This window comes from Dipodomys merriami, unplaced genomic scaffold, assembly GCF_024711535.1.
Source record: "Dipodomys merriami isolate MVZ:Mamm:240054 unplaced genomic scaffold, mDipMer1.0.p SCAF_354, whole genome shotgun sequence".
In the NCBI taxonomy this organism is placed as follows: domain Eukaryota; kingdom Metazoa; phylum Chordata; class Mammalia; order Rodentia; family Heteromyidae; genus Dipodomys; species Dipodomys merriami.
In genome coordinates this window covers 978,399-1,003,664 of record NW_027205093.1, presented here as the reverse complement: position 1 = coordinate 1,003,664, position 25,266 = coordinate 978,399, and the positions used below count along the sequence as shown (strand labels likewise).

The 25,266-nt window shown below is 46.6% G+C and overlaps 1 protein-coding gene across 1 annotated transcript; it reads right to left on the bottom strand.

Annotated features, from left to right (window-relative positions):
* Nucleotides 1–701: 701 nt before the first annotated feature.
* Nucleotides 702–24,470, bottom strand: LOC138804074 (protein FAM83D-like). The gene is made up of 4 exons (XM_069988351.1): nucleotides 23,985–24,470; nucleotides 11,298–11,465; nucleotides 7,436–7,560; nucleotides 702–4,880 (listed from the first exon to the last, which is right to left on the bottom strand). The coding sequence occupies exons 1-4, from the start codon at nucleotides 24,468–24,470 to the stop codon at nucleotides 3,896–3,898; spliced, it is 1,764 nt and encodes a 587-aa protein (XP_069844452.1). The 3' UTR covers nucleotides 702–3,895.
* Nucleotides 24,471–25,266: the final 796 nt, after the last annotated feature.

The following is a 25,266-nucleotide window of genomic DNA, read 5'->3' as shown; positions in this document are numbered from 1 at the left end:
CCATCTGGAACTATTCTGTGTAAGGAACATGCTTACAGAATACTGAATACATTCCTTTTACATTATGGCTTCTATCAAGTTCAGGGTCTGAGTTCACCCCAGAAAATGTCACTGTTTGTTACCAGGATAAATTACCAGAATGCTCTACAGTATCACATTACTAAGATGTCTATAAGAAATTCTTGTATTTGCCTAGTACCAGGAACAATTATTCATCCTGTACCTGGACTTACTTCACTCTGGGAACACTGAATGATGTAACTAACAGGTTCCTTGCTATCTCAGCTACCATCAAGTTTAAAGTTACACGCAGTGTGTGTGTGTGTATGATACAACATGCATGGCTTCATGCCTAACTCCTTTCTGCATCTCTACCCTTGAATTTCATTCATGTAACTTAGTTTCAGTCTTGTAACTTACAGTTTGTAACTTGTTACCCTAATTAAGTCCTTCTTGTTATTTTAAGTCCCATAAGAGATTGTCCCCAGCCCCACTGCCTGTGGAGGTGGGGTAACCATCTCATCAGTTCATTTCCTTGTTTTATAAAAGAAATGTCAACCCTGTAGTATAACCAGGTCAATCTTGAATCTGTGTGACTCTCTAACACAAAACAAACTTCGTGAGGAAAATAAAAACAAAACTGAATTTGAACAATGAATATTTATTTTATATTGACAAGAACTTAGCAAAGTTGTTTAGTGTCATAGTGGTATTGCAGTAGTTTTTAAAAAGTAAGTTGTCCTTTAGAGAGTGGCAGAGTACTTGCCTAGTATTTGTGAGGCTCTGGATTTGATCCCCAGCATCAGAAGGGGGGGGGGGGAGGGAAACGAAGTAGAGATAAATGCTGAAATATTTATAGCCAAGTCTGATATCAGATGGATGAAGAAATAGTTTTCTCCTGGGGAGTGGTGACAAACATTTTTAAAGTATAGTCTCTTTCATGTGCCCTCCTCTCCCCTGGGATGAGAGCCAGTAATCAACATGAGGGGTACAGGGGCAGCGCCTTGCACATGCTAAGCAGCCACTGTACCACTGAGCTACACATCCAGGTGTCCCTGGGCACCCCAGCACACTCTGGTGCAAGTGGTGCTCAGATCTCACTTTAAGGGAACTAAGCTATGGTGACACTTTCCAGAATTCAGTTCCAGAAAAGCTTTGCTCATTTTAAGATGAGACCACTATTTTCTTGGGATTCCATGTAACTTCTGGTTTGGGGTTTTTTTGTTTTGTTTTGTTTTGTTTTTGCCGGTTGTAAGGACCTGAACTCTGGGCCTGGGCGCTGTCCCTCAGCTCTTCAGCTCAAGGCTAGCGCTCTACCACTTGAGCCACAGCGCCACTTCCAGCTTTTCCTGCTTATGCAGTGCTGAGGAATCTAACCCAGGGCCTCATGCATGCAAGGCAAGCACTCTACCACTGAGCCGCCTTCCCAGCCCCATCTAATTCTTATTTCTAATGGTTGACAACAAGTTCAACACTGGTGCAACCGCATTCTACACAGCAGGCAGTACCTTCCCTATTACAGAGCTCTTCTGCTCTAGCCAGCCAGAACAAGGAAGCCATAAGTTAACTCTCTTTCTCTTGTCTGTCCATGTGAACAATGGTTTTAAGTCCTGCTCCCTCAAAGGGGTTAGTGTGGTCAGGTATGTGCATGACAGGCTCAGTATTTGCCCCATTGAGAAGCCCTGAGTCATCTTACTTTTTACATGTAATCCTATTAACAGTTCCATAGAAACAAGGGTGAAATTTTCATATGGAATTAAATTGCATGGTCACACAAATTAATGTTCTGTACCTCCATTTGTACCTGAGGCTAAGGTTCCACTTTCTGTCACCACTACACTGCTGCTAGTCAAGGAAAATGCTCCAAAGCCTCCCTACTCCATATAGAGAAGCAGTCACCTCACAGAGTCCTAAACTTGGAATCGGGAAATTTATGTTCTTGTGTCATCAAATTTCACATGATCAGCCATAGGACCTTGAATGTGCTATTTAATCTGAGCCATCTAAAAATTGGAAAACATGCCGGGTATGGTGGAGGCTCATGTCTGTAATCCTAGCATCAGACAAATCCTCAAATCTGTGAGATTCTTATCTCCAATTATCCAGCAAAAAAACCAAGTGGAGGCATGGCTCATGGAATAGAACACCAGCCTTGAACAAAAAAGCCACGTGAAGAGCATGAGGAGCTACGTTCATGCCCCAATACTGACACACACACAAAAAAATTGGTAACAGCTGTCTAGCCTACAAAGCTGTCTACTACATTATCATGAAAGCTTAAGATTGCACACAGAAAGAGGCCTAAGACTGCAAATGGCTTCAGATAACAATGAGTTTACCTGAGGCTTAGCCCATATTATTTGTAGGCAGTTAAGAGTTGGTTACAGGCAAATACAGACCAGTTTCCACACATCTGCTTCACTAACCCAGCACATAACCTGACCAGAGCCGGGAGTCTGCATGAAAACCTGCAGGAGTACTCTGGATCCTGGTGCAACAGCATTCTACACAGCAGGCAGTACCTTCCCTATTTATTTTTATTTATTTGGGGGGGGAGGGGAGATCTGATCATGAGGCCTGAACTCTGGGCCTGGGCGCTGTCCCTCAGCTCTTCAGCTCAAGGGTAGCGCTCTACCACTTGAGCCATGGTGCCACTTCCGGCTTTTTTCTTTTTGTTTATGTGATGCTGAGGAATCGAACCCAAGGCCTCATGCATGCAAGGCAAGCGCTCTCCCACTGAGCCACCTTCCCAGCCCCAGTACCTTCCCTATTATACAGCTCTTCTGCTCTAGCCTGCCAGAACAAGAAAGCCACAAGTTAACTCTCTTTCTTTTGTCTGTTCATGTGAATAAAACAAAAACAAGATTCCACAACTATACTGATCCTGATTAGCAGGATGTAGAAACCAGCTACATTGCTTGCCAGTGGACTAGGAATTTGGGATAATTGTCAGTGTCCTCTCTTGCCCCTGCTCTGGGACGGGAGATTGCTAAACTACAGCCAATAAACCCATCTGATGAAATGAGGCCCATGGGGCCACTAGACTTTATGCTGAGCAGGCATCCAGGGCTCCTTTGGCAGAGAGGCAGAAAACCCATGTCCTCCCTGAAATAGCTCAGGTTTTTCTTTGAAAACACAAAAGCAAGAGCACATTAGAGGCCCACTACCACGGCAAAGTGCCCCACTCAAACAGAGTGACATCAGTCTTCACCATGCATGGATGGCAGAACCCCAACTTTGATGTAGTGGAGTTTGATCTCAGGACCTCATGCTTGCAAGACAGGCACTCTACCACTTGAGTCACATCTCCAGTCCATCAAGTAACTTTAAGTGGCATCTTTTCCTTTTTACAATCTGGACCATTCATTTCTTTCCCACTTGATTGCACAGATACCTACGAGTGCTTTTTTTTTTTTTTTTTACATATTCCTAAAGATAAAAGACAAAAATGTCAGGAAAAAAAAAGTGCTCAAGCAGTCAACACTTAATGCTAAGAATATACATTTAAGAGACAAACCACAGCAAAACTTTTCTAAACAGAACTTTGATCCTAAAAACAGTAGTGACTCAAACTTCTAAGGCAGAAGAGTATACACACAAAGAAAAACATGGAACATTTCCTTTGCAATGATTTAACCTTAAAACACCTACATATTTTTTTAAGTAATAACATTTTAAAATGTGCAAAAAAAAAAAAAAACCATACCCATAGTGTTTAAGCCATAATACCAATCTTTGGTTTCTATGATACAAAAAGAAAAGCATGTAATGTGCAGAATTAAATTGAATTCAAGTCACTTGTGGTGACTCACAGCCAGGCAGCAGTTGGAATCCTGCGATGGTTTTCAAAGCAGGAAGGTAAGGTGCTGCCTACTGCTGGTACTTGGACCGAGAATCATTGATGGGTAGAAAAGAGAGGGACATCTCTAATAGCAACCAAATTCACTGAGGCTCGGGTGTAACTTCCGGGGCTAAAGCTAAGGTAGTTTTCAGTAAAGATCGTTCTCCTGGAGAGCATGGTCAGCATGTGGTTGAGGCGAGACCTGATGCCAGTCAGGTGATGCTGTCGCTCTTGATTCAAGTTTCTCAGCGAGTCCCTCAGGCACAGATCCAGGTGCGGGGTGCCCAGGTAATTGGGGTACCCAGGATTGTGGAGGTCAGTGGCTCTCAGAGAAGTGTGGGAGCCAATGGAGCTGGCCACAGAGCCTTGGGAAGACAGAGAGGAGGATGACTTCAAACTAGACGACCTGGACACAGACATCTTTGACACAGGTGACCCATCTTTGGACTGGGGTCCCTGGGAAGGGAGGCTGCTGTCCTCAGCATCCGTCTGCGTGGTGGCTTCCCTGGCCCACAGCACAGTCTGGGAGCTCACAGCCCTGGTGGCCACCTCAGTCTGGGTCCCCGCAGAGGCGGTGCTGGAGCTGGTCTGTGTCCCCACCTCGCTCACGCTCACCGCAGCCAGCTCCTCTCCTGGTTCTGTTTGGGTGGCAATATGGACCCCCTGGCTGCTGTCCAGGTCATCCTGGCGGCTGTGCAGGTAGTCATCCTCGCTGATGGTGGAGGCCTCCGAGTCCTGGCGCTGAGCATCCTCCCCAGCCCCCGTAGTCCCGGGGCCCAGAGGTGTCTTCTTGGGCGTGCTGGACAATTTGTCCAGGCGCATGCGCAGCAAGTTGCCCAGCGTGAGCGTCTTGGACAACGGTTTCCGGTCTGCCAGGTGGTAAAACCCGCCATGGAACCGGAAGTTAGACAGCAGTTTGGAATTGATAGGCTTTGACTGGGCATAAAGGATCCGGAACTCCAGATCAAAGTGTTCAACCACTTGGCCAGACAGAATTACCAAGTTACTGCTATTTAATTTGCCATCCGTCCATGTAAAACTGAAAAATTGAAAACAGACAACAAAAGCTGGTAAGGATAAGGACTTTCAGTTTACTGACAGTCTTAATAATGAAGCTCATATTCTGCTATTTAATATTCACAACGTTGGTGGTAACATACAGACCAATTCAGTGTGACATCAACACACCTTAACAGAAGTATAGAACGTGTGTGTGTGTGTGTGTGTGTGTGTGTGTGTAAATGAAAAAGGCAGACCAACTGTTTAATCAACAGGTAAAAGCCACATGATCCTCACTCTTAGAGTTTTAAAAATGAGAAGGGGACTCTCAAGTATTTAGGCAGTGCTATGTTCTCTTTTAGAGATGAACCCACTAACAGTACCACAATAGGGAGCTATTCATAGGTCATAGATTAGGCCCGTACCTGACACCATGTTCGTCCCTATGGTTTCCATTTCTGCAGAAAGAGATGATTTGTTACCCTAACACTGAACACACTAAGAGCTGATTACTGCCCCTGTGCCCCTGCCTGTCCAGCATCTCTATCTCTGTTAACAGGAGAAAGCTTTATGTGCCCATCTAAGTTCAACAGGGGTGGACATACTGCCCAGATTGCCCAGTGAATTCATCTCCTTAGATTCAGGGATTATTATTCCTGGGTGGGCGTAAGGCCCCATGATGGCCTAATAAGTTCCCAGAAATTCATACCAGTACTGTTTTGAAGAGAATCTCACTTTGGAAACAGCTACTACAAGGTGTATATGTAAGCCAGGGTCTCTGCCATCAAAGGGAAAGAGCCAGCCGAAGAGTAAAGTTCAGCCAGAGAAAAGCAGAATCCAGACAGAGTCAAGCCTTTGGTCAAGAGAGGCTGACAACCAAATGTACTCTCCCACACTTCCCTATTCTGTGTTTGTCATTATCACCCTGCAAAGGTGCACTGTAGTCACTACACTGATAACAGATATTTGCCTACCTTAAGTAGGATGCTTTAATGAGAGATCCTGAAACATAGTTTCAACTCTGTCTTTTACAACCAAGAACCCTGACTAATACAGATGCTACTTATGAACTACCTTCAAAGCTTGAAAAAGAATTTTCTTTTTTTCCTTTTTTTTTGTTTGCAGTTTGGGGGCTGGAATTCAGGGCCTAGGCACTTTCCCTGAGCAATTTTGTTCAAGGTTAGCGCTCTACCACTTTGAGCCACTGCTCCCCTTCCAGTTTTTGAGTGGTTAATTGGAGATAAGATTCTCATGGGGGGCTGGGAAGGTGGCTCAGTGGTAGAGCGCATGCCTTGCATGCCAGAGGCCCTGGGTTCTATTCCTCAGCACCACATAAGCAAAAAGAAAAAAGCTGGAAGTAGCGCTGTGGCTCAAGTGGTAGAGTGCTAACCTTGAGCTGAAGAGCTGAGGGATAGCGCCCAGGCCCAGAGTTCAGGCCCCATGACCGGACCCAAAAAAACAAAGATTCTCATGGGATCTTTTCTTCCCACACTGTCTGAACTACAATCCTCAGATCTCAGCCTCCTGAGTAGCTAGGATTACAGGCATGAGCCATCAGCACCCAGCAGGAAGATTCTTTAGAAAAACATCAGTGAGGTAATAAAACAGCCACTCAGCACTAGGACTATAAGGTGGAAGTTAATACCATCCATGAGGGAGTAGTTCATTTGTGGAGGTTAGCTTTTGTATTTTTAGGTTTTAGAATTGCCAGAAACCATTTGGAGGTAAGTTTCATTAGTGTGGATAAACCCTACTTTGGATGAAAACCTTATTTCTTCTGATATTGATAAATTTCTTATAAAAGGAAATCTCAAGGAAGAGATCTAACTCTGTTTGGAAAGGAAGTTACCAAGAGCTTCCTGATTGCCCCATCTGCCAAAAGCCCAGGCTGGCACTCTAGGCTACATAGTTCTTCAAAAGGGGATTTTTCTCTTCTACTCTGCAGTCACCCCCACAGCTACAATTGGACAATGTCAGAGGAAGTGGCAAAACACACAACTATGAAACCACACAACTTCCAGAGATGAATGTAAACATCTCCTGATCTCTCCCCCTCATTCAGCCTCCCTACTCTCTACCTGAAGACACCACAAAAGTGAGACTCTCAGGGTGGTCTGAAACATAGCCAAGATTTCCTCAGCTAAGGTACTATATCACAAGTCTGAAAGCAAGGTGAAGGAGTTAAGTATAAAGGTACAGCTTCAGGTCTGTTTGCCATATTGATGTCAATGCCTGCAATGCCTTTATCCTCAGAAATCAGGGCAAATGGGATCCAAACCCCCAAGGAACCAGGCTTTAAGGCTGGGTGTGGCAGTTAGTCAGGGCGAGGCCCAGGCTTGAATCTAAGGCTGACTATATGTTCTCTGTGCTTGTTTAACTTCTGCAGTTTAGATTTGTGGACATGGCAAGGGAAGTGACTCTCACACCAATTACCTCCAATAGAAGGGGCTGGAATAAGCCAACTCACACACAGGTGTGAACACCTGGGAATGCTGAGTCACAAAGGCTGTCACTGAGAGGAACAAGACGTGTTTACCTTGTTCTTCTGAAGAATTCAGGTTAACAATACACTTAATGCACTTGTTAAAAACATACCTGTAGGAGCCTGTGGCCACTCGAATGCCATCAATCAATGTGAACTTTTCATGAACTTTCCCAATAATTTTGGTTCCCGACCTTGCATAGTAGATGTTTCCTGTAATAGTCCGCACTGTCATCAGCTATTGGCCAGGAAATGGAAGAAAAAAGAAAAATCAATGAAGAAGTCAATGATTTCCATTCAGTGAACAAATGAGTAAGACCAAAAGGCTTAGCTTACAATTCGCAAACTTGCTGGTGCTATGTGGCTTAAGAGTCACCATTTACAAACAACACACTCAGCAGACTAGCCTACTATTCCCTAAGTGATGTCACTCTACTTATAGTCTTCTCTATGTCAGTTTCCTATGTTTATTGTTGAGGCTACTAATTAGCGTGTGTGTGTGTGTGTGTGTGTGTGTGTGTGTGTGTGTGTGTGTGTGCACTCTGTGGCAGAATAGTTCTGTCTGGATGTGCATGGCACAACACACACACACACACACACACACACGCACATCACAGCAATGCCAATGTCCACCTGACATTATTGGACTATCAATTACATAAGATAGATACACTGGGGAAAACAGATGAAGGGCCCATGGAACTTCTCTGTACTACCTGTGCAACTGTGTGAACCTAATATTATTTCAAAATAAGTTAAAAATGAAACACTATGGTTAAACAGAATGTCACTTCTGTGGTATTCTTATTAAAATGCATATGAACTGAACCAGGAGGAAACATCAGACAAGTCTAAATTCTACACAACACTGCTTACTATTCTTCAACATCATCACACCATGAAAGACAAGAGGCAGTGCTTCAGAATGAAGGAGCTAAGAATACCTGACAAGTAAATGTAAGGTGTAGCTATGGACTGGACCCTGGACTAGAAAAGAGGCACTAATGGAATAACTAGTGAGATATAAGGTCTGAAGATGAGATATTATAGTACTAAGATTCAAAAGATGTTAATATATGGGAACTCTGGATAAAGTGTATTCAGGTACTCCTAATATTACCTCTGTAACTATTTCTTTCTTTCTTTTTTTTTTTTTTGGGTCCGGTTGTGGGGCCTGAACTCTGGGCCTGGGCGCTGTCCCTCAGCTCTTCAGTTCAAGGCTAGCACTCTACCACTTGAGCCACAGTGCCACTTCCGGCTTTTTTCTTTTTGCTTATGTGGTGCTGAGGAATCGAACCCAGGCCCTCATGCATGCAAGGCAAGAGCTCTACCACTGAGCCACCTTCCCAGCCATCTCTGTAACTATTTCAAAGTAAATGAACACACACACACACACACACACACACACACACACACACACACACACACACACACACACACACACACACACACACACACACACACACACACCTTGTAATCCCAGCTGCTCAGGAAGTGGGAGTAGGAGGATCATGAGTTCAAGAACAGCCAAAGCAAAGGTAGTAAAATCCTATCTCCAAAACACAATATAAACAAAAGGTCCATGGGTATAGCTCAAGCAGTACTTTCCTACCAAGTACAAAGCAGCCCTGAGTTCAAACCCCAATACCACAACAAAAAAAGGGGAAAAAAAAGTAGAAAATTTCAAAGATACCCACATGGAATTGTCAGGAGGAAGGCTTGACTGAAGCAGATGACTCCTGAGTCTTAAAGAATCAACATGTAATAGGCATAAAAATACCACTACGGGCAGATTCAGGAGTGGTTGTGTATCTTTCCTTTTGACACACATCTTAATGTTATGCAGGCCAAAGTACTTTTGGATGCCTACCCATGAATACCTGCCCAAGTTCCTACAGACAAGATAATCTAGTGATCCGAACCACCAGAGCCCAGAGCAGAGGGCACCCAGAGAGGGCACAGATTCTCCAGCAATGGGGTGATGGGGGCTGGAGACGGTGCCCCGTCTCCTTAGGAAGGTGTTAACCCACTACAAAAGGTGAGGCTGCCAGAGTTACGTACCTCCTTCAAATTCTCCTACAGAGGATCTGGACCACCAAGAAGGCAGTAACCAGCAATGCTCAGGCACAGCCTTAATTATAGAAAGCACGTTGGAATTATATGCTGATACCTTCCTTCCATCTCTTCTCTGGCTCTCTAACACCTAGTTATAGGATAGCACTCCAGTTTCCCATTCCTAACTTGCATGATCCTTGAGTCCACCAGATCTCATTTTTAAACTGATTGCTAGGTCACATGGCTATCTCATTTCATTCAGCCTCTAAGTCTCAATCAGACCTCCATCATGAATTTAGTGTGGCACAAGTGACAAGTAACTACCTAAGTAAGCCCAATCTTCTGCTTTCTCAAGGGAGAATCCCAATCTTCTGATTTTCTGGGAGAAGATTAATGGTGGGAATTTTCTAGACAAAATTGCTAGGTAACAACAAGATGGTAACATAGTGACCCATGCAGAAACCCATAGTACCAAAGATCAAATTCTTTGCATTCCTGGATGCTTTATTCCTACTACTGAGGACAGTACCTGCCAAATAGATGATGCATAAATTCTGAAGGGCACAGGTAATGTTGTTGCATTTCTAAAAAAATAGATTTCTGTGCAGCAGTGTACTCACTAGACACCATGTTGAAAATGAACTATTACAACTTGTAGGAACAGGAGGGAAAAACTGGGAGAGAGCAAGGGAAGGAGTGACATCGTCCAAAAAGAAATGTGCTCTTTACCTGACTGAAGTAATTGTAACCCCTCTGTATATCACCTGTACACCACCGGTCATGGGCTTGAACTCTGGGCCTGGGCACTGTCCCTGAACTCTTCAGTTCAAGGTGAACACTCTATTACTTGAGCCACAGTGCCACTTCAGTTTTCTGGTGGTTAATTGGAGATAAGAGTCTCACAGACTTTCCTGCCTGCACTGGCTTTGAACCATGATTCTAAGATCTCAGCTTCCTGAGTAGCTAGGATTACAGGCATGAGCAATTTTAATGGATTCTGAAATAAATGACAATTGTTCTTGCCTTTTCTACCATGGAAACCAAACCAATAGATTGCATACCCTTATGTTTACTTATTTTCATTACTAAAGAAAAGGACATCTTAATTTTGTAATGATGAAGAAGAGCAGCAGCACACCGCAGTGATTACGTGCACAAGAGTTGGAGACAGGTAGATGCACTGAACGCCAGGCCCATGGCATCGTAGCGGGGGATACCTGGGCTCTGTCATCACTGCCTGACCTAAAACATCAGGACAGTCACTTCTGCGATGGAGCCACTGAAAGGACTAGTTATATAACATCTGTTAAAGCACTGCCCAGAGCAGAATTGGAGTTCTACACATGGTGGCCACCCTTAGCTACCACCCCACTGATCCCTCCATCTCCTTTCCCACCAATACGGATGCCAGTCTTCCTTCTATCTCTACTCTGGTCTTGCATATAAAGAGATCATATAATATATGTCTTCTGTGACAAGCTCCTTCACTTAACATATGTTCAGGTTCATTCATGTCATACATGGGTCAGGACTTCATTCCTTTTTGATAGCTGAATAGACAACATATTGTTTTCCCATTTATCAGCTGATAAGCACTGAATTGTTTCCATCCTTTGCCTATTATGAATAATACTCCCATAAACATCCAGATACAGTTTTCATGTGGACCTGTATTTTCTCTTGGGTAGACACTTAGAAGGGGAATGCTGAGGTATTAAGTATGTTAAGTATCACAGGTATCAATACCTGTGACTGGATCAAAAGTATTGTTCATTTCCTGTGGAATCCCAGGCAAATGACTTGGCCTTAGCCTTAGTTCCCTAACTTGTTAGGAAAGATGCTGCCACCACCCACCTGGAGACTGGGGGGCTCTATCATATTTGTTGACTGTGACAAGAATGGAAATAGTCTACCACTAACCTTTTCCTGCTCAGGATGTACTTTCAGATCCATACACATGTCCAGAAAGTGGGACAGCTGAGCCTGGTCCAGAAGGATGTACACAGCCACTCCTTGTTTCCTGCATATTTCCTGCAGGTCTCTGAAGATGTCAATGTCTGTAAACACATCCATCACCACGGCAATCACCTACAAGATGAAGCAGAGGGAAGAGCAAGCTGTCAGCTCCTAAGCACAATACCCTACAGCATACTGACTGAAGTCTAGACCCCATCTCAGAGGCAGGAAAGCAGTCTATCCTTCAACAGTCCTCCCCGTTCCTTCACCTGCAGTGTGGGTTTCCTTTCACTATAGACTACTTTCCATCTCTGAAGACCCCTAGACACACCTGTCCTGAAAGTCTTGACTTGGCCCAGCTCACATCCCCACTGCCTTCCCCTACCACACTGGCAAATTTTTCACAAATACAGAGGTCATTGCCCTGTCCTGTGAACCTGTTCCACTCAACGTTGCTACTTTACTAAACGCCATCATCCTCTAGACTCCATTCAGATAAGCAAGCCGTCTAGGTTCTGGGCCAACTCCATTATCTAGGGCATGCTGTGTTTCCTACTGCTTTTCGGTCCATAAAGTAAGCAAATAGCTGGATGCTGGTAGCTCACACCTATAATCCTAGCCACTCAGAAAGCTGAGATCTGAGAATCATGATTCAAAGCCAGCCCAGGCAGGAAAGTCTATGATATTCTTATGTCCAATTAACCAGGGAAAAAAAAGCCACCAGAGTTGTGATTCAAATGGAGATCACTTTGAACAAAACAATCTCAGGGACAGCACCCAGGCCCTAAGTTCACTCAGTATCAGCATACACACACAAAAAAAGTCTATGGTTTTGAATACTGACTTTGGATCATGAGCTCTGATTTTTTACTATGATGTACAAAAACCCATCCAATCCATCATCAACTTACAGCTTGAACCAATCAAATGAGGCACAGAGCTCTTCTTATCTTCTGCCTTCCCAACACCAAATCTTCCTAGCATTCCTTTCACGAGGGAGGCCTTCTCTAACCAAAAGCTCTCTCCTCCATAAAAGATGGCTCCTGTGGTTTTGTAGTTCATTTTCCAGTACTAGTCCACAAGACCACAGGAATAGTTTCTGAAAGTTCTGCCTTTAAGCTGGGCATTGGCGGCTCAAAGTTGTAATCCTAGCTACTCAAAGCCAGCTTGGACAGGAAAGTCTGTGAGACTCTTATCTCCAATTAACTACCAAAAAGCCCAGGGGACCTGTGGCTCAAAATGGTAGAGCACTTAGCCTTGAGCACAAAAGCTCAAGGATAGTGCCCAGGCCCTGATTTGAGCCCCCGGACCAGCACCAAAAAAAAGAAAAAACCAACAAAGTTCTGCCTTTAACCTCCAATCAGTGCTTTCTCTCCACGTACCTGCACCCCTCCCCCCCAGCAATGTCACTTCATTTGTGCCTGCTAATAATTAATTTTCTACACCTAGCAAGAGACTACAACTAAGAGCTGCCTCTCAGCCATGTGTCCTTGGGCAAATTACAGCTGTTCTGAATGTCTGTTTCCTTAGCTGCAGATCAGGCAGGTCTACAGCCAAAAAAATCAATGACTATACACAAAAGTCCAAAAGACCCTGTGTTGTCCGCTCAGGCATTCACTTTCCTGGTCCAGAGCTGCAGCTGTTCTAACAGCTACTTACAGGGAGACACCCAACAGCTTCTACTTGCTCCTTTCAAGAACTGCTGCAGCCCTAGGGTTTCTAATCACCCCCTACAAAGGCTTAAAACCATGGCCCTCAGCTCCTGGCAGGGTAGAAGGGGTGTGGAAACATCCTAGCTTGCAGACAGGCCCCTACAAGCCAAGCCAGGAGTTGGCAGTGCAAACTAGGAGCACAAAATTGGGGAGCTATTCTGCAATCAGAGTTGTCAGGGCTCCTCCCTCCTCCTGGTTTTTCAACAGTAGGCTCCCAGGTCTCTTGGAATCTTGTTAACCCTATTTCTGAATGTTGAGATTTCTAATTCTCTCTCCTTCTACTCCACAGTGGCCTTTAACTGTGATCAATTTTACTCCACAGTGGCCTTTAACTGTGATCAAGTCATCTCTTGGTCCCACAGGGCTCAGGCCAGTCTTACCCATCTTCAGGATTAAAGAAGCAATGCAAAGACAAAGAGGCCCTTTTGCTGTCTCTCTCTAAAACACTAGGGTCTCATCTACTCAGATGAGGGACCTTGAAAACCATCTTTCTGGGAAGCCAATGCTTCCCAGAAGACCAGGATCTCTGGCCACCCTCCTTTCCCCATCTGATCTTGAAGGTACTAGCCATGAGCAATTCTGGGTAAAGGGCACAGCTAAAACCCACCACACACAGATTTAAAAAATAAGGAGAGGGTAGGGATGGCTCAAGTGGTAGAGCAGTTGAGAAGGCCTAGGTGTAGTCCTCAGTACCATGAAATAAATAAAAAGCAAAAAATGTTCTTCCTTCATTGGTGGCATCTTCAGAAGTATAGATCCTCCCATGGCTTCCATGCATCATGTTTTGAGAGTATTCATTTAGATCACATAACAATTATAAGACAGAAAAGCCAGGACACACAACTCAGTCCTGCCACTTGCTACCTGTATAACCATGGGCAAGTTTCTTAATCTCTCTCAGCCTTAGTTCACCCTCTGGAACATATGGATAATAGCAGCAGCTATGTTAAAGGACTATTGTAAATTTAATCCTCAGGGCTTAGCTCAGGGCAAGCATGAAATAATATGCTCAATTAGGCAGCCAGTTCCTTAGAATCTACTGTGGGCTGACCCTGTCCTTGCAGTAGGCAGAGCTGGCTGCAAGACACAAGCTTCAGGAAAGCACCTCATAAGGGGACAAGACAAGGGGAGCTGTCAATCATCCTCCTTACAGTGATGATTGCCTTTAGGCATGCAGATATTGACCAAGTAAGATGTAGAAGGCTTCCTGAGAGAGCTGAATCTGAGCTGAATCACAGAGAGGAACAAGATTTGGACATAAGGCCTCAGAAGAGCTGAAGGGAAGAGTTGGGGATGAGGTTTGTACCACTGTGGCTGAAACATAAAGTATGCATGAAAGGGAGGGGGTGGGGTCATAGGACATGACTAGGAAAGAGGGATAAAGGAACAAAATGGTAAGAGGTCCCTGAATGCCAACCAGAGACCAATGCCAATCCTCCTCCACACTGGCTGTGAATAGAGTGCAAAGTGGAGAATCCAACAGGACAGAAGAAACTGAGACTGTACATTGGGTCACACACTAAGTGCCTGCAACACAGTAGGTACATGGCTAATGGACTTCAGCAAAAGTTCTGATTAGAGACCCAGAAGAAAAAAAAAAAAAAAAAAAAAGCAGTGATCAAGCTTCTGACAGTAGCCAGGTAAGAAGCAATGAGGGTTGCAGGTGGAGGAGCAACGCAGAGGGGTCTTAAATACAAGTGTGAGAATCAGAGTCACATGCACAGCAGGGCACCAATGAGGGAAATATAGAGATCTTTTTGCCTGACGGCCTACTCTTCTGTGCAGCCATGAGCCTGGCACAGCCTTGGGCACTGAGGATGTGTGTCCCTCTAGTCTGAGAACCCAGTCTGATGAGATGGAAGAGCCAAGGGGTGACACCATGTGGTGTACTCTGAAATACCCCGGGGGCTGATGGAACGGGCACCAGCTGGCAGTGTTGGACAGGGCTGCTGGAGGCTGACTGGGAACAGAGCCCAGAGCACAAGACGCCAGCCAAAATGAACTTGGATTCACCAATTAACAGAACAATTGCATAGTTAACACCTTTGCTGTCTGATGAGTATGTAATTTGCTGTTTGGTTCATTGTTTGGTTCTAAAGCCTCGACCTTTCCCACAGGTTGGGTTGGAGGCTGGTCCCTAATCCCTGCAGGACACCTCAGGGCCATGGAGGAGAGGAGGGTTTCCTTCTCCTTAATCTGTGGAACCCAATACACTCTCCTTTTGTACTAAAGCAGAACTCTCAGCTAAAGCAGGACTCTCAGGAGACCTATCTTCCCAGGAGGCCCAGTCTTCTTTGTGGCGACATTCAGCAGGAGATCCCCATACCCATCCTCCTGTGTCTCTCCACCTCCACACTCTGTACAGCTAAACCAGACACAGGCAATGATCCAGCCTCCTCCTCACTAGCCAAGTCTAGGCCACTGAACCTGTTCCCTAAAGGGGCTAGCCAGCCTTCCCCCATGGGCCTACAGCTATCCTAGACACTGCCACTCCCAGCCCATGCTTTGCGAAGCCTGCCCCTTCAGGGCTAGAAAGCTGGGCATGGGGTGACTTCTCAAGTCTACTCCAGAGTTGTGCCCACCTGTCAACCAGCCCCAATATGATTATCTACAGAGGAAACATCCAGCCACTTAGAAACTGGGGTGTCTGGACTGCTGCCTGGGCCCCACAACCATCTGGGGCTTCTGCATCTGCAGTGGTCACACTCGTGTCAAATCCCACATCCTCATCCTGGGTGACAAACTCAGTCCCTCAGCTGCCCACCACTGACTGACTTGCCCCAAGGCACTCAGAGGGCCTCGTGTTAGAGGACAGATCACCGGTATCCTCCATCTCTACAAAAACTATGGAGCCCACTTACTCATCATACACAGCAGGGGTCTTTACCACTTGCCTTCTTGTACAAAAGCCCAAAGGAGATAGATACCTAGAGATTCTAACACCCCATTAACCCCTGGTAAATAAGAAAACTTGGAGAGGCTGGAAAGCATGTTCAAAGGGACATTCTTAGCCATGTGCAGAACTAGAATGTTTGTATGAATGCAAAGCCACCTATTAAAAAAAGAAAAAAGTACAGATGAGTCAGGTGCTAGTGGCTCACATCTGTAATCCTAGCTACTCTGGAGGCTGAGATCTGAGGACTGTAGTTCAAAGCTAGCCCAGCAGAAAAATCCATGAGACTCTTATTTCCAAATAATCAGCCAAAAAAAAAAAAAAAAACAGAAGTAGAGATTTGGCTCAAATGGTAGAATAATAAGGTCAAGTAAGAACATGAGGCCCTGAGTTCAAGCCATAGTACTAGCACAAAAAATAAATAAAATGCCCTTTGGTGGGTGTCAGTGGCTAACGCCTATAATCCTAGCTACTCAGGAACTGAGATCTGAGGATCGCAATTCAAGCCAGCCTGGGCAGGAAAGTCCGTAAGACTCTATCTCCTATAAACTACTCTGAAAAGGCAGGAAGTGGCACTGTGGTTCAAGTGGTAGAGCGCTAGCCTTGAGCAAAAAGAAGCTCATGGACAATACCAGGTCCAGAGTTCAAGCCACAAGACCTGCAAAAAAAAAAAAGTGCTGGATTAAATATTATTCAAAAAAGTCTATTATCCAGTCTTCAAACAACTTAGTGCTATGAATGAATCCTGACAGGATCAGTAAAGTACCCTACCCTAAAGTACATTGGCCAAAGCCCACCATAAAGGACCATTTACAGTGGTAAGAAGTGAGCCCAGTTGCTGGTGGCTCACACCTATATTCCTAGCTACTCAGGAGGCTGACATCTGAGGATCACAGTTCAAAGCCAATCCAAGCAAGAAAATCTCTAAGACTCTTACTTCTGAATAACTATGAAAAAAACTGAGAGTAGAGTTGCAGCTCAAGTGGTAGAGCACTAGCCTTGAGCCAAAAAAAAAAAACAAAAAACAAAAAACAACCTCAGAAATAAGCAAGTGGCTCATACCTGTAATCCTAGCTACATAAAGTGCTGAGATCTTAGAATCGCAGTTTGAAAACAGCCTGGGCAGGAAAATCCATGAGACTCTTATCTGGAAGTGGCTCAATAGAGTACCAGCCTTGAGTGAAAAAGCTCAGGGATAGTGCCCAGGCCCTGAGTTCAGCTCCGTGACCAATTTAAAAAAAAAAAAAAAAAAAGCTCAGAGACAAGTGTTCAACCCTGAGTTCAAGTCCCAGAAGTGGCAACAACAACAAAGATTAATTACCAGAACAAAGGTCAAGGAGCTGTCTGGTCCACAGGGCACCCCCTCTCTACAGTATGGTAAGGACTAGCTCCGACATGGGGAAGATGTCCCATGAACAGAATCTGAACTTGGACTTGGATCCTGGCTCCTTCACTTCTGAGAACCAGGCATGCCATCACATATTTGGTTACAGTGGCTTCTATAATATGCAAATAACACTCTATTCTGTACTGGTGATTGAGAGAATCCACTGGCAGTTTCTGGCACGTAGCAAGCCCTCAGTAGCATGTACTTCACATTCTTTGTTCAAATTCTGGCACCATCCCTAGTCAGGCCATCTATTTGGGCCTCACTGTCCTGGAAACAAGTCCTGCTCTAGCCAGTCCGTGATTCGTGAGCCCTCCATTGGGCTGGTCAGAGATATGGCCAGGCAATGTTTCAAGGGGCCACTTGGGGCCTGTCATTCCAATCCCCATTCCAGCTCTTCTATATGAAGCCGGAAGGACATGTCCATCACCCCTTCCCTGTGTATCTGTTTCCCTCCCTTCCCACCCAGATGTGCAACCTGCCTGGAATTCACTAAAGCCTTTTATGCATTCAAGATCTGTCAGCCTGGCCACTGGACTCCGCATGCTGACCACATGTCCCCATCCATCGCTCACTATTACTCACCTGGATAGTCTCCTGCTACAGAGGCAGAAGACACATTTTCTCTCTGTGTGTTACATGGTTTTTGTTTTGTTCTGTTGTGTGTGTGTGTGTGTGTGCACGCGCGCGCTACTAAGGCTTGAAATCAGGGTCTAGGCACTGTTTTCCTTCTCAAGGCTGGTGCTCATGAGACTTTAATTTGCTGATTATCTCAAATAACCAGCACAAAGCCAGAAGTAGCGGTACAGTACAAATGGTAGAATGTCAGCCTTGAGCAAAAAAGCCAAGCAAGAGCATAAAGCCCTGTGTTCAAGCCCCTCTACCAGCACACAAAAAAAGAACTTTTTTGGTTATTTGAGACAAGATACAAGAGCTCACTTTGAACTCTTTGAACTCTTAATCATCCTGCCTCTGTCTCCTGAATGCTGGGATTATAGGAGCATACCACCGAACCTGGCACATCAAGGATTTTTAAAAGCTAGTACAGCCACAGCATTTTGGAGTTCTTAGAGAATTGAACCTATAGCCATAAAGGAGTCGAAGAATAATCCACAGCTGCCTCACTACCTAATGGATGCCCGAGGAAAAGAATGGAGAAATGAAATGGCAGGCAGAAAACAGAGCAGTGCTCACCAGGAGCCAGAAAGAGGACACAGGAAAGTTAAGAAATGAGAGTCCCAGAGCTTCTGCATGGGGTGAAGGAAAAGTACAATGAACAGTAATGACAGGTGTACAACACTGTGAATGTCCCAAACACCACTGAATTATACAGTAAAAAATGGTGATGTATATTTTTGTATATTGTTACATATATTTTTCCACCTTGTTAAAGAGAAATAGCCGTGGATTCTAAAATGCACACAATCAAAAGGAAGGGACAAACGGTGGACACAACACAGTGGAGTCTGAGGACAACATCCTATGATGCAGACCAAGGGTTCTCGCCAGGACCTGACCTTGCCCCCAGGGGAGACATCTGGCAACTTCTTTTTTAAATTAAACTGGGATACAACATACAGCCTAAGCTTGCGATCTTAAATGGGCAGTTCTGCGCACTCAGCCTGCTGACAAGTACAACCCTTGCCTCCATTTCCAAATCAACATCCGGAACAGAAACTGAGCATAAGGCTATAAGTCCTGCTGTCCCTCTGAAGACAGTGCTGACCATCACAACTATTGGAGTGGGAGGCTGTTACTGGTCTCTTGTGTGTGGGGGTTGGTGATACTGCTCAACATCCTGCAACACACAGGACAAGCCACCCCCCCCAAAAAAAAAAAAAACAACAACAAGGAATCATCCAGCCTCAAATGCCAAAACAGCAGCAAGGTTGAGAAAGCTCTGGGATGATCTGGGCATCTGGAACAGGAACTGATACAGCACAGATTCTATCGTAATACAAGGTTGAGCAAGATCAGCAGAGCCAGCATCAGGACATCCTCATACTCACAGGGGCCTCCATCAGATTCCTCAGCTGCTAGTCCGCCAGGCAGGGTTCTCCGGCTATGCAAAGATCGCTAACGCTCAGGTCATCAAAAGGATGGCCAAAGATGAGGTCACAACAAAAGGGGACCCTTTGGAACAAAGGCACACAGGGAATGGCGGCTGGTAAGAATGACAGCTATGAAAAGTTGGGAATCTCCTAATAGGATGAACTTAGGTGTGAAGTCTTATTCAGAAGCCAGGAATAATTAAGTACCAGTGATGCATAATTGTAACCCCAGCACTTGGGAACCTGAGGCAGGAAGAATGCAAGTTCAAGGCCAGTCTGGGCAACAGAGCAAGATGATGCCTCAAAAAGAAAAAAAGTCAAGAAAAACACACCAGAATCAATCATACCAATAAATGAGGCCAGCCAGAACTCCGAAGTAGTGCTCAGCTAAGCACTAACTGGCACAGTGACAGACCCAAAGGACTGAGTGACAGAGTCACACCTCACCAGTTACAGAAGGAAAGGGTAGATTCTGAAACCAAGTGTGTTAGGAAAGAGATCCTGCATAATTCAAAAACTCCTTTAAAAAAAAAAAACAAATTTTTGTGCTAGGGATCCACAACTATAACCATAGCTACTCCAGAAGCTGAGATGTGAGGATCACAATTCAAAGCCTGCCCTGACAAAGTCTGTAGATTCTTATCTCAAACCACCAAAAAAGCCAAAAGTGAAGCTGTAGTTCAAGTGGGAGGATGCTAACCCTGATCAAAAAACCCAGGCACAATTCTCTGAGTTCAAACCTCAGTACCAGCACAAAAACAAAAAATAAAAAATAAAACAAATTTAAAAATAAACAAAAACCCCTTGGGACACCAAAGCAGTATTTCCTGCAGCTCTGGTGAAATGCAACAGAATGCCAGGTACATGGTCAGCTTGAACCCATGCCTCACATAAAGTTGGCACCTTTTTCCGTGTGACAGATGCCTGTACCCTGAAAGGCACACAGAAATGGAGCCAGTGGAAGGGCAAATCAAAACCCATCACAATTATTCAGGGATAAAGAATGGTTGAGTAGAAAGACAGAGTCACCCAAACTACTTAGTTTCCACTCCTACCTTTCCCTTCTCCATCCCTTACCCCTCCAAAAGTATGAGGCCTGATAGAGGAGGGTGTACAATAGGCCCCATACAGAGTACCTAGCCTGGAAGAGGACTTCTAGATAAAATCTATCCCAGAAACAGGCATTTGGGCTACAATGTCAGGATTCAGTCCCGTCAGTAGCCACTGGCTACTGCCCTTGGCTTCCCATATCCACAGGTTGGTCATGGAGCCCTTCCAGAGTCACCCAGATAATTCAGGCTGAACCCACACCTCCTCTTTGAGGACAAATTTCACAGGGCACTCTCCTAAGTTTGACCCTGCTCCCATGCAGCCTGGCCCCAAGCTCACTGATCATTAAGTGGGACCTTCCATGTGGAATTCAAAGTTCTTATTCATCTACTAGACAATTCCACATACTCCTCTGCTTCAATTTACTGGCTCTACCTTCCCTGAAGAGAGCAAACTGCATGCTAATTTATAAAACTTAAACCCCAGGGACCTCAAGTGCCCTGTGGTCATGAACAACCTTCTCTATTTGATGGGTTGAGGTCTCTGCTTATTTAATGCCTCCCCCCTTTTAAAACTGACCAGACTAGTCTTCTGTCATCATCATTGTCCTGTTTATAGATTCATATCATGGAGATGAAAAGTCCAAATCTTTAAGAAACCAGTTAAAAAACAAAAACCCCTCAGCCTGTTGGAAACTTCCAACCTACCAATACTTCCTCCTCAGCGAAGGAAGGTAATTAAGAGGGTGGGATCCACCTGACTAGAGCTTGACCTCAACAGTGGATCATGTGGTTTGATCTTAGGCAAGTTACTTAACCTCTGGGTGCTGGGTCTTTTCTTCACTGTGGCCTCCTCCCAGCACTGGAAGGATATTAAGTGAGATAATCCAGGAAAAGGGCTCCTTCACAGCACTCTTGTGCATGTCATCATCATGTTTACCATCAGAATACATCACCTGAGACGTGCACCTTCACGGTCCTCGCTGTCACGGGCAATGACTTCAAAGGATGTAGCCAGAGTGACACACAATGCACAACTCAAAACACAATGCACAGCTTTGCAGGTTGCAGCACCTAAGAGCCACCAGATTAGCCCTCTAGTCCCTCTCCCCACCCATCTGAGGATGTCTCAGAATTACAGGGCCAGCTCTTTCTCTCCACAGAGGATACAAGGAAAGCAAGGACCCAAAGTCAGCCTCGGGTGGAGGTCTGGCTCCATCACTTTCAACATAATCTCTTGACAACCTAGTCTCATTATAAAATGGACAAAATAACTGTAGAATGCTGTCTAACAAAGAGGAAACAATTTTCACTTGGGCAATTTTTTTTTTAACAAAAGAGATGGTATCTGGATCTTCGAATTCAATTATGTTCCAAATCAAATCCAACTCATACCCACATCTTTTACCCTCAGCCTATCCTCCTTCCAGTTTGGTAGTATCACCATCTGCCTTGGCTATCACGGTCTGGAGCACAAAAGCGAGCCACACCACAGCCCTCAGTCCCGCTCACGCTTCCTGTACCCTCATCTCATGGCCCCTCTCTTCTACTCCATCCAACTGCTTTCTCTTCAGAGAGCTGTGTGATACACAGTAGGCACTGAATACAGCAGCAATTTGGCAATATGGTAGATGCATTAAAAATACTCGTTGGATTTTAAGGTGTCACCTTTCTCAGGCTAAATTACCCAGGTTCCAATACAAAATCTAGGAGAAAAGAGCCAACCACAGGAGTAGGGCATGGATTGTTTACAAGGCAGGAAGCTCTATCCAGGAATGTATTACAGATCACCCCAGATAAGGGGAGTCTACATTCCAGCCAGCCTCCATCCCTTCTAAGCCTGCTCACGACCATACTGTAGTTTTCCTTCTAGATCTAGCTTCAGTGCCCCTCCACTACCACTCTAATTTGGGGCTGGGTAGAAGGCGAAAGCAGTCCCTGTCTCTGTCATGGAACCTCTTTTTTTTCCAAGTACTCAAGTTCCCCTCCTGGAGGTGAGCTTTGGGAATGCACACCTACCCCACAAGTCTTCCTCTTTCATCTTAGTAACCAACGGTTCTAACTGAAGGAATACACAGGCAGTCTGCATCATCAAAAGGGCCCTCAGTCCACCCAAAACACTATGGGATGACACATTCTCGCTACTCCAAAGGCAAGGCACCAGGTCAGAGTCTGCAGCCCCGCCAGTCAGGTCTAGAGCCAACATCAAAAACACAGGTTTTTTCCTCTGGACCTGGCTCTCTCAGACCAACTTAATGCACAGATTTCTCCTTCCAGTTACCACTTGGCACAGGGCCTATCAAGTCTTACCATGCCTGGGACTTTGCCTGCCACTTCCCTAGCACACTCAGAAAGCCAAAAAGCTGGGGCACAGCCCACCAGCAATCATGCTGGTTTTAGCTATGAACAATGGTGTCTACTGCTATACTCCTGCATTTCCCCTTCCCCCACTAACACACACTGCATCACACACTAGGACCATAGCCTATTGTGGATAAAGGCTGATATAATACAGAGGTTATCTGTATTTTAGACAAACACTACCTGGAACAACCCCTACCCATAGGAAAGCAAATCTGGGTCCCTCTCATTCAACAAGAGGCAACGATTTCCTTTCAGTCCCTGGCCAGAGGCAAGGAGACAGGCTCTAACACTCCTGCTAACAACAAAGTAAGATGTATAGAATTAAACTGAGTGCTGGTGGCTCATGTCTGTAATCCCAGCTACTCAGGAGGCCGAGCTCTGAGGATCATGGTTTAAAGCCAGTCAAGGGCAGAAAACTCCGTGAGACTCTTCATCTCCAATACACTACTCAGAAAAAGCTGGAGGTGGTGCTGTGGCTCAAATTGTGGAGTACAAAGAGGCTCAGGGACAGCACCCAGACCCCAAGTTCAAGCCCCAGGACCGGCAAAAGAAAAGGAAAAAAAAAAAGTGTGTAACTAATGAGCAGTAATTGATCCCCCATGTCCCATAAGATTTTTGGAAGAAGGGATTATCTTCAGGGATATTTTCCCCCTAGGCGAGGCGAGGGTGGAGTAACGCATGTCCTAAGCCGCTACTGAAAGTGGGATCAGGAAAATGTGGCTTCAACTGATAATAGACTTGGAACTGAAAACAATTCTGGTTCCTTCTCCAGAGGCAAACGAACACGAAAGGAGTTGACTCGGTGGCACAAGCAGCATCCTTGGGGACCCCCTTCCCCTCCCCCCCACCACACCCACACCTGCCATAAAGAGCGGCTGGGGGGGGGGTCCAGGATCTGACGGAGACTCGGGGAGAGGAGCGAGCCGAGGACCCCGGGAGATCGGGGTGAGGGGGGGGCGCTCGGCCCGCGCTGTCCACTGCCCTCAGTTTCCCCTGCCAGCCAGGGGTGGATGCCCCGTCCGGCCCGGGGGGGGGGGCGCTCGGCCCGCGCTGTCCGCTGCCCTCAGTTTCCCCTGCCAGCCAGGGGTGGATGCCCCGTCCGGCCCGGGGGGGGGGGTTCGGCCCGCTGCCCTCAGTTTCCCCGGCCAGCCATGGGTCGATGCCCCGTCCGGCCCGGGTTGCGGGGGGCGCTCACCTCTCGCGCGGAGCGCAGCTGCTGGCGCAGCGCATCCTTGCAGCCGTAGGGGCCGCCGGCGCCCGCGCCGCGGGGCTGGAAGTGCGCCTCGACGCGCGTGGCGCCCCGGTACGCGCCCCGGTAGAAGGCGGGCCAGCCGAGCTCCAGGGGCGGCGGCTCCAGGTCCGACTGCTCGGGGAAGTAGGTGCCCGAGGAGCAGTCTTGCGACGAGCCAAACGAGTCCTCGGCCGCCGCCGCCGCCGCCGCCGCGCCCTCCCCGCCCGGCCGCACGGCCGCGCGCAGCACATCCCGCACCTCGTCGGGGTTCAGAAAGCGGCCCAGGCGCTCGCGCCGCAGGAACGCCGCAAAGGCCTCGGGGCCGCCCGCCACCAGCTCCTCCAGCGCCAGGCGCCGGGCCTCGCTGAACAGCTCGGCGGGGTTGGGCGGCCCGCACGGCGACAGGCAGGCGGCGGGCAGTTCGTCCGGGACCTCGAGCCGGAAGGCCATGGCGACCGCGGCTCCCGACCACACTCGCTACTTGGACGACTTCTCTCAGGACCGCTTTATAAGCGCCTTTGAATCAAACCGGCCCGCGCCATTGGCTCGCCGCCCCGCCCAGGCTCTCCTATTGGTTATTTGCCTCCCATCGGCGGGGCGGGGCGAGACGTACGTCATCGAGACCCCGCCTCCTGATGGCTATTGGCGGCTTCGCGCCCCGCCGTTTCGCTCGGCTGCAATGACAATCCATGGTCCCACGCAGCCTCACCGTCCGGTGGCCGAGGGGAATTTAAATCTGGCTCTCTAAACAATCCCTGCAGGAAACAGCTGTCGTGGTCAGCCGGAGGAGCAACCACGCTCGAGGGACTGTGCAACCCCGGGAGGCGCTGCCAGCCACCGGGCTCCCGCAGAGGCCCTAGAGCCGTTCCGAGCCTTTCCTAGCGCGCCCCCTGCCGGCAGCCCCCTGTCCCCCGGTGCGGTCTTACCAGGCCCGCGACTGTCAGACCTAGCAGGGAGCGAGGAAAAGCTGTTGGCTAACTCTTGGGCACACTGACCGCGTCTGGGCTCTCAGTTTGAATGTAGCAAGCGCACTGCCATTATCCCATGTGCCTAATCATCCATCCATTCATTCATTCAAAAAATAGTAGGCCGAAATCGGGCCGGGTGGAGCACACCTCTAATCCCAGCACTCAAGAGACTGTAGGAAGATAGCAAATCTGGACTACATAGACACACACGTGTCTATATATATAGAGAGAGAGAGAGTGTGTGTGTATGTATATAACTATATATACCTATGTATACA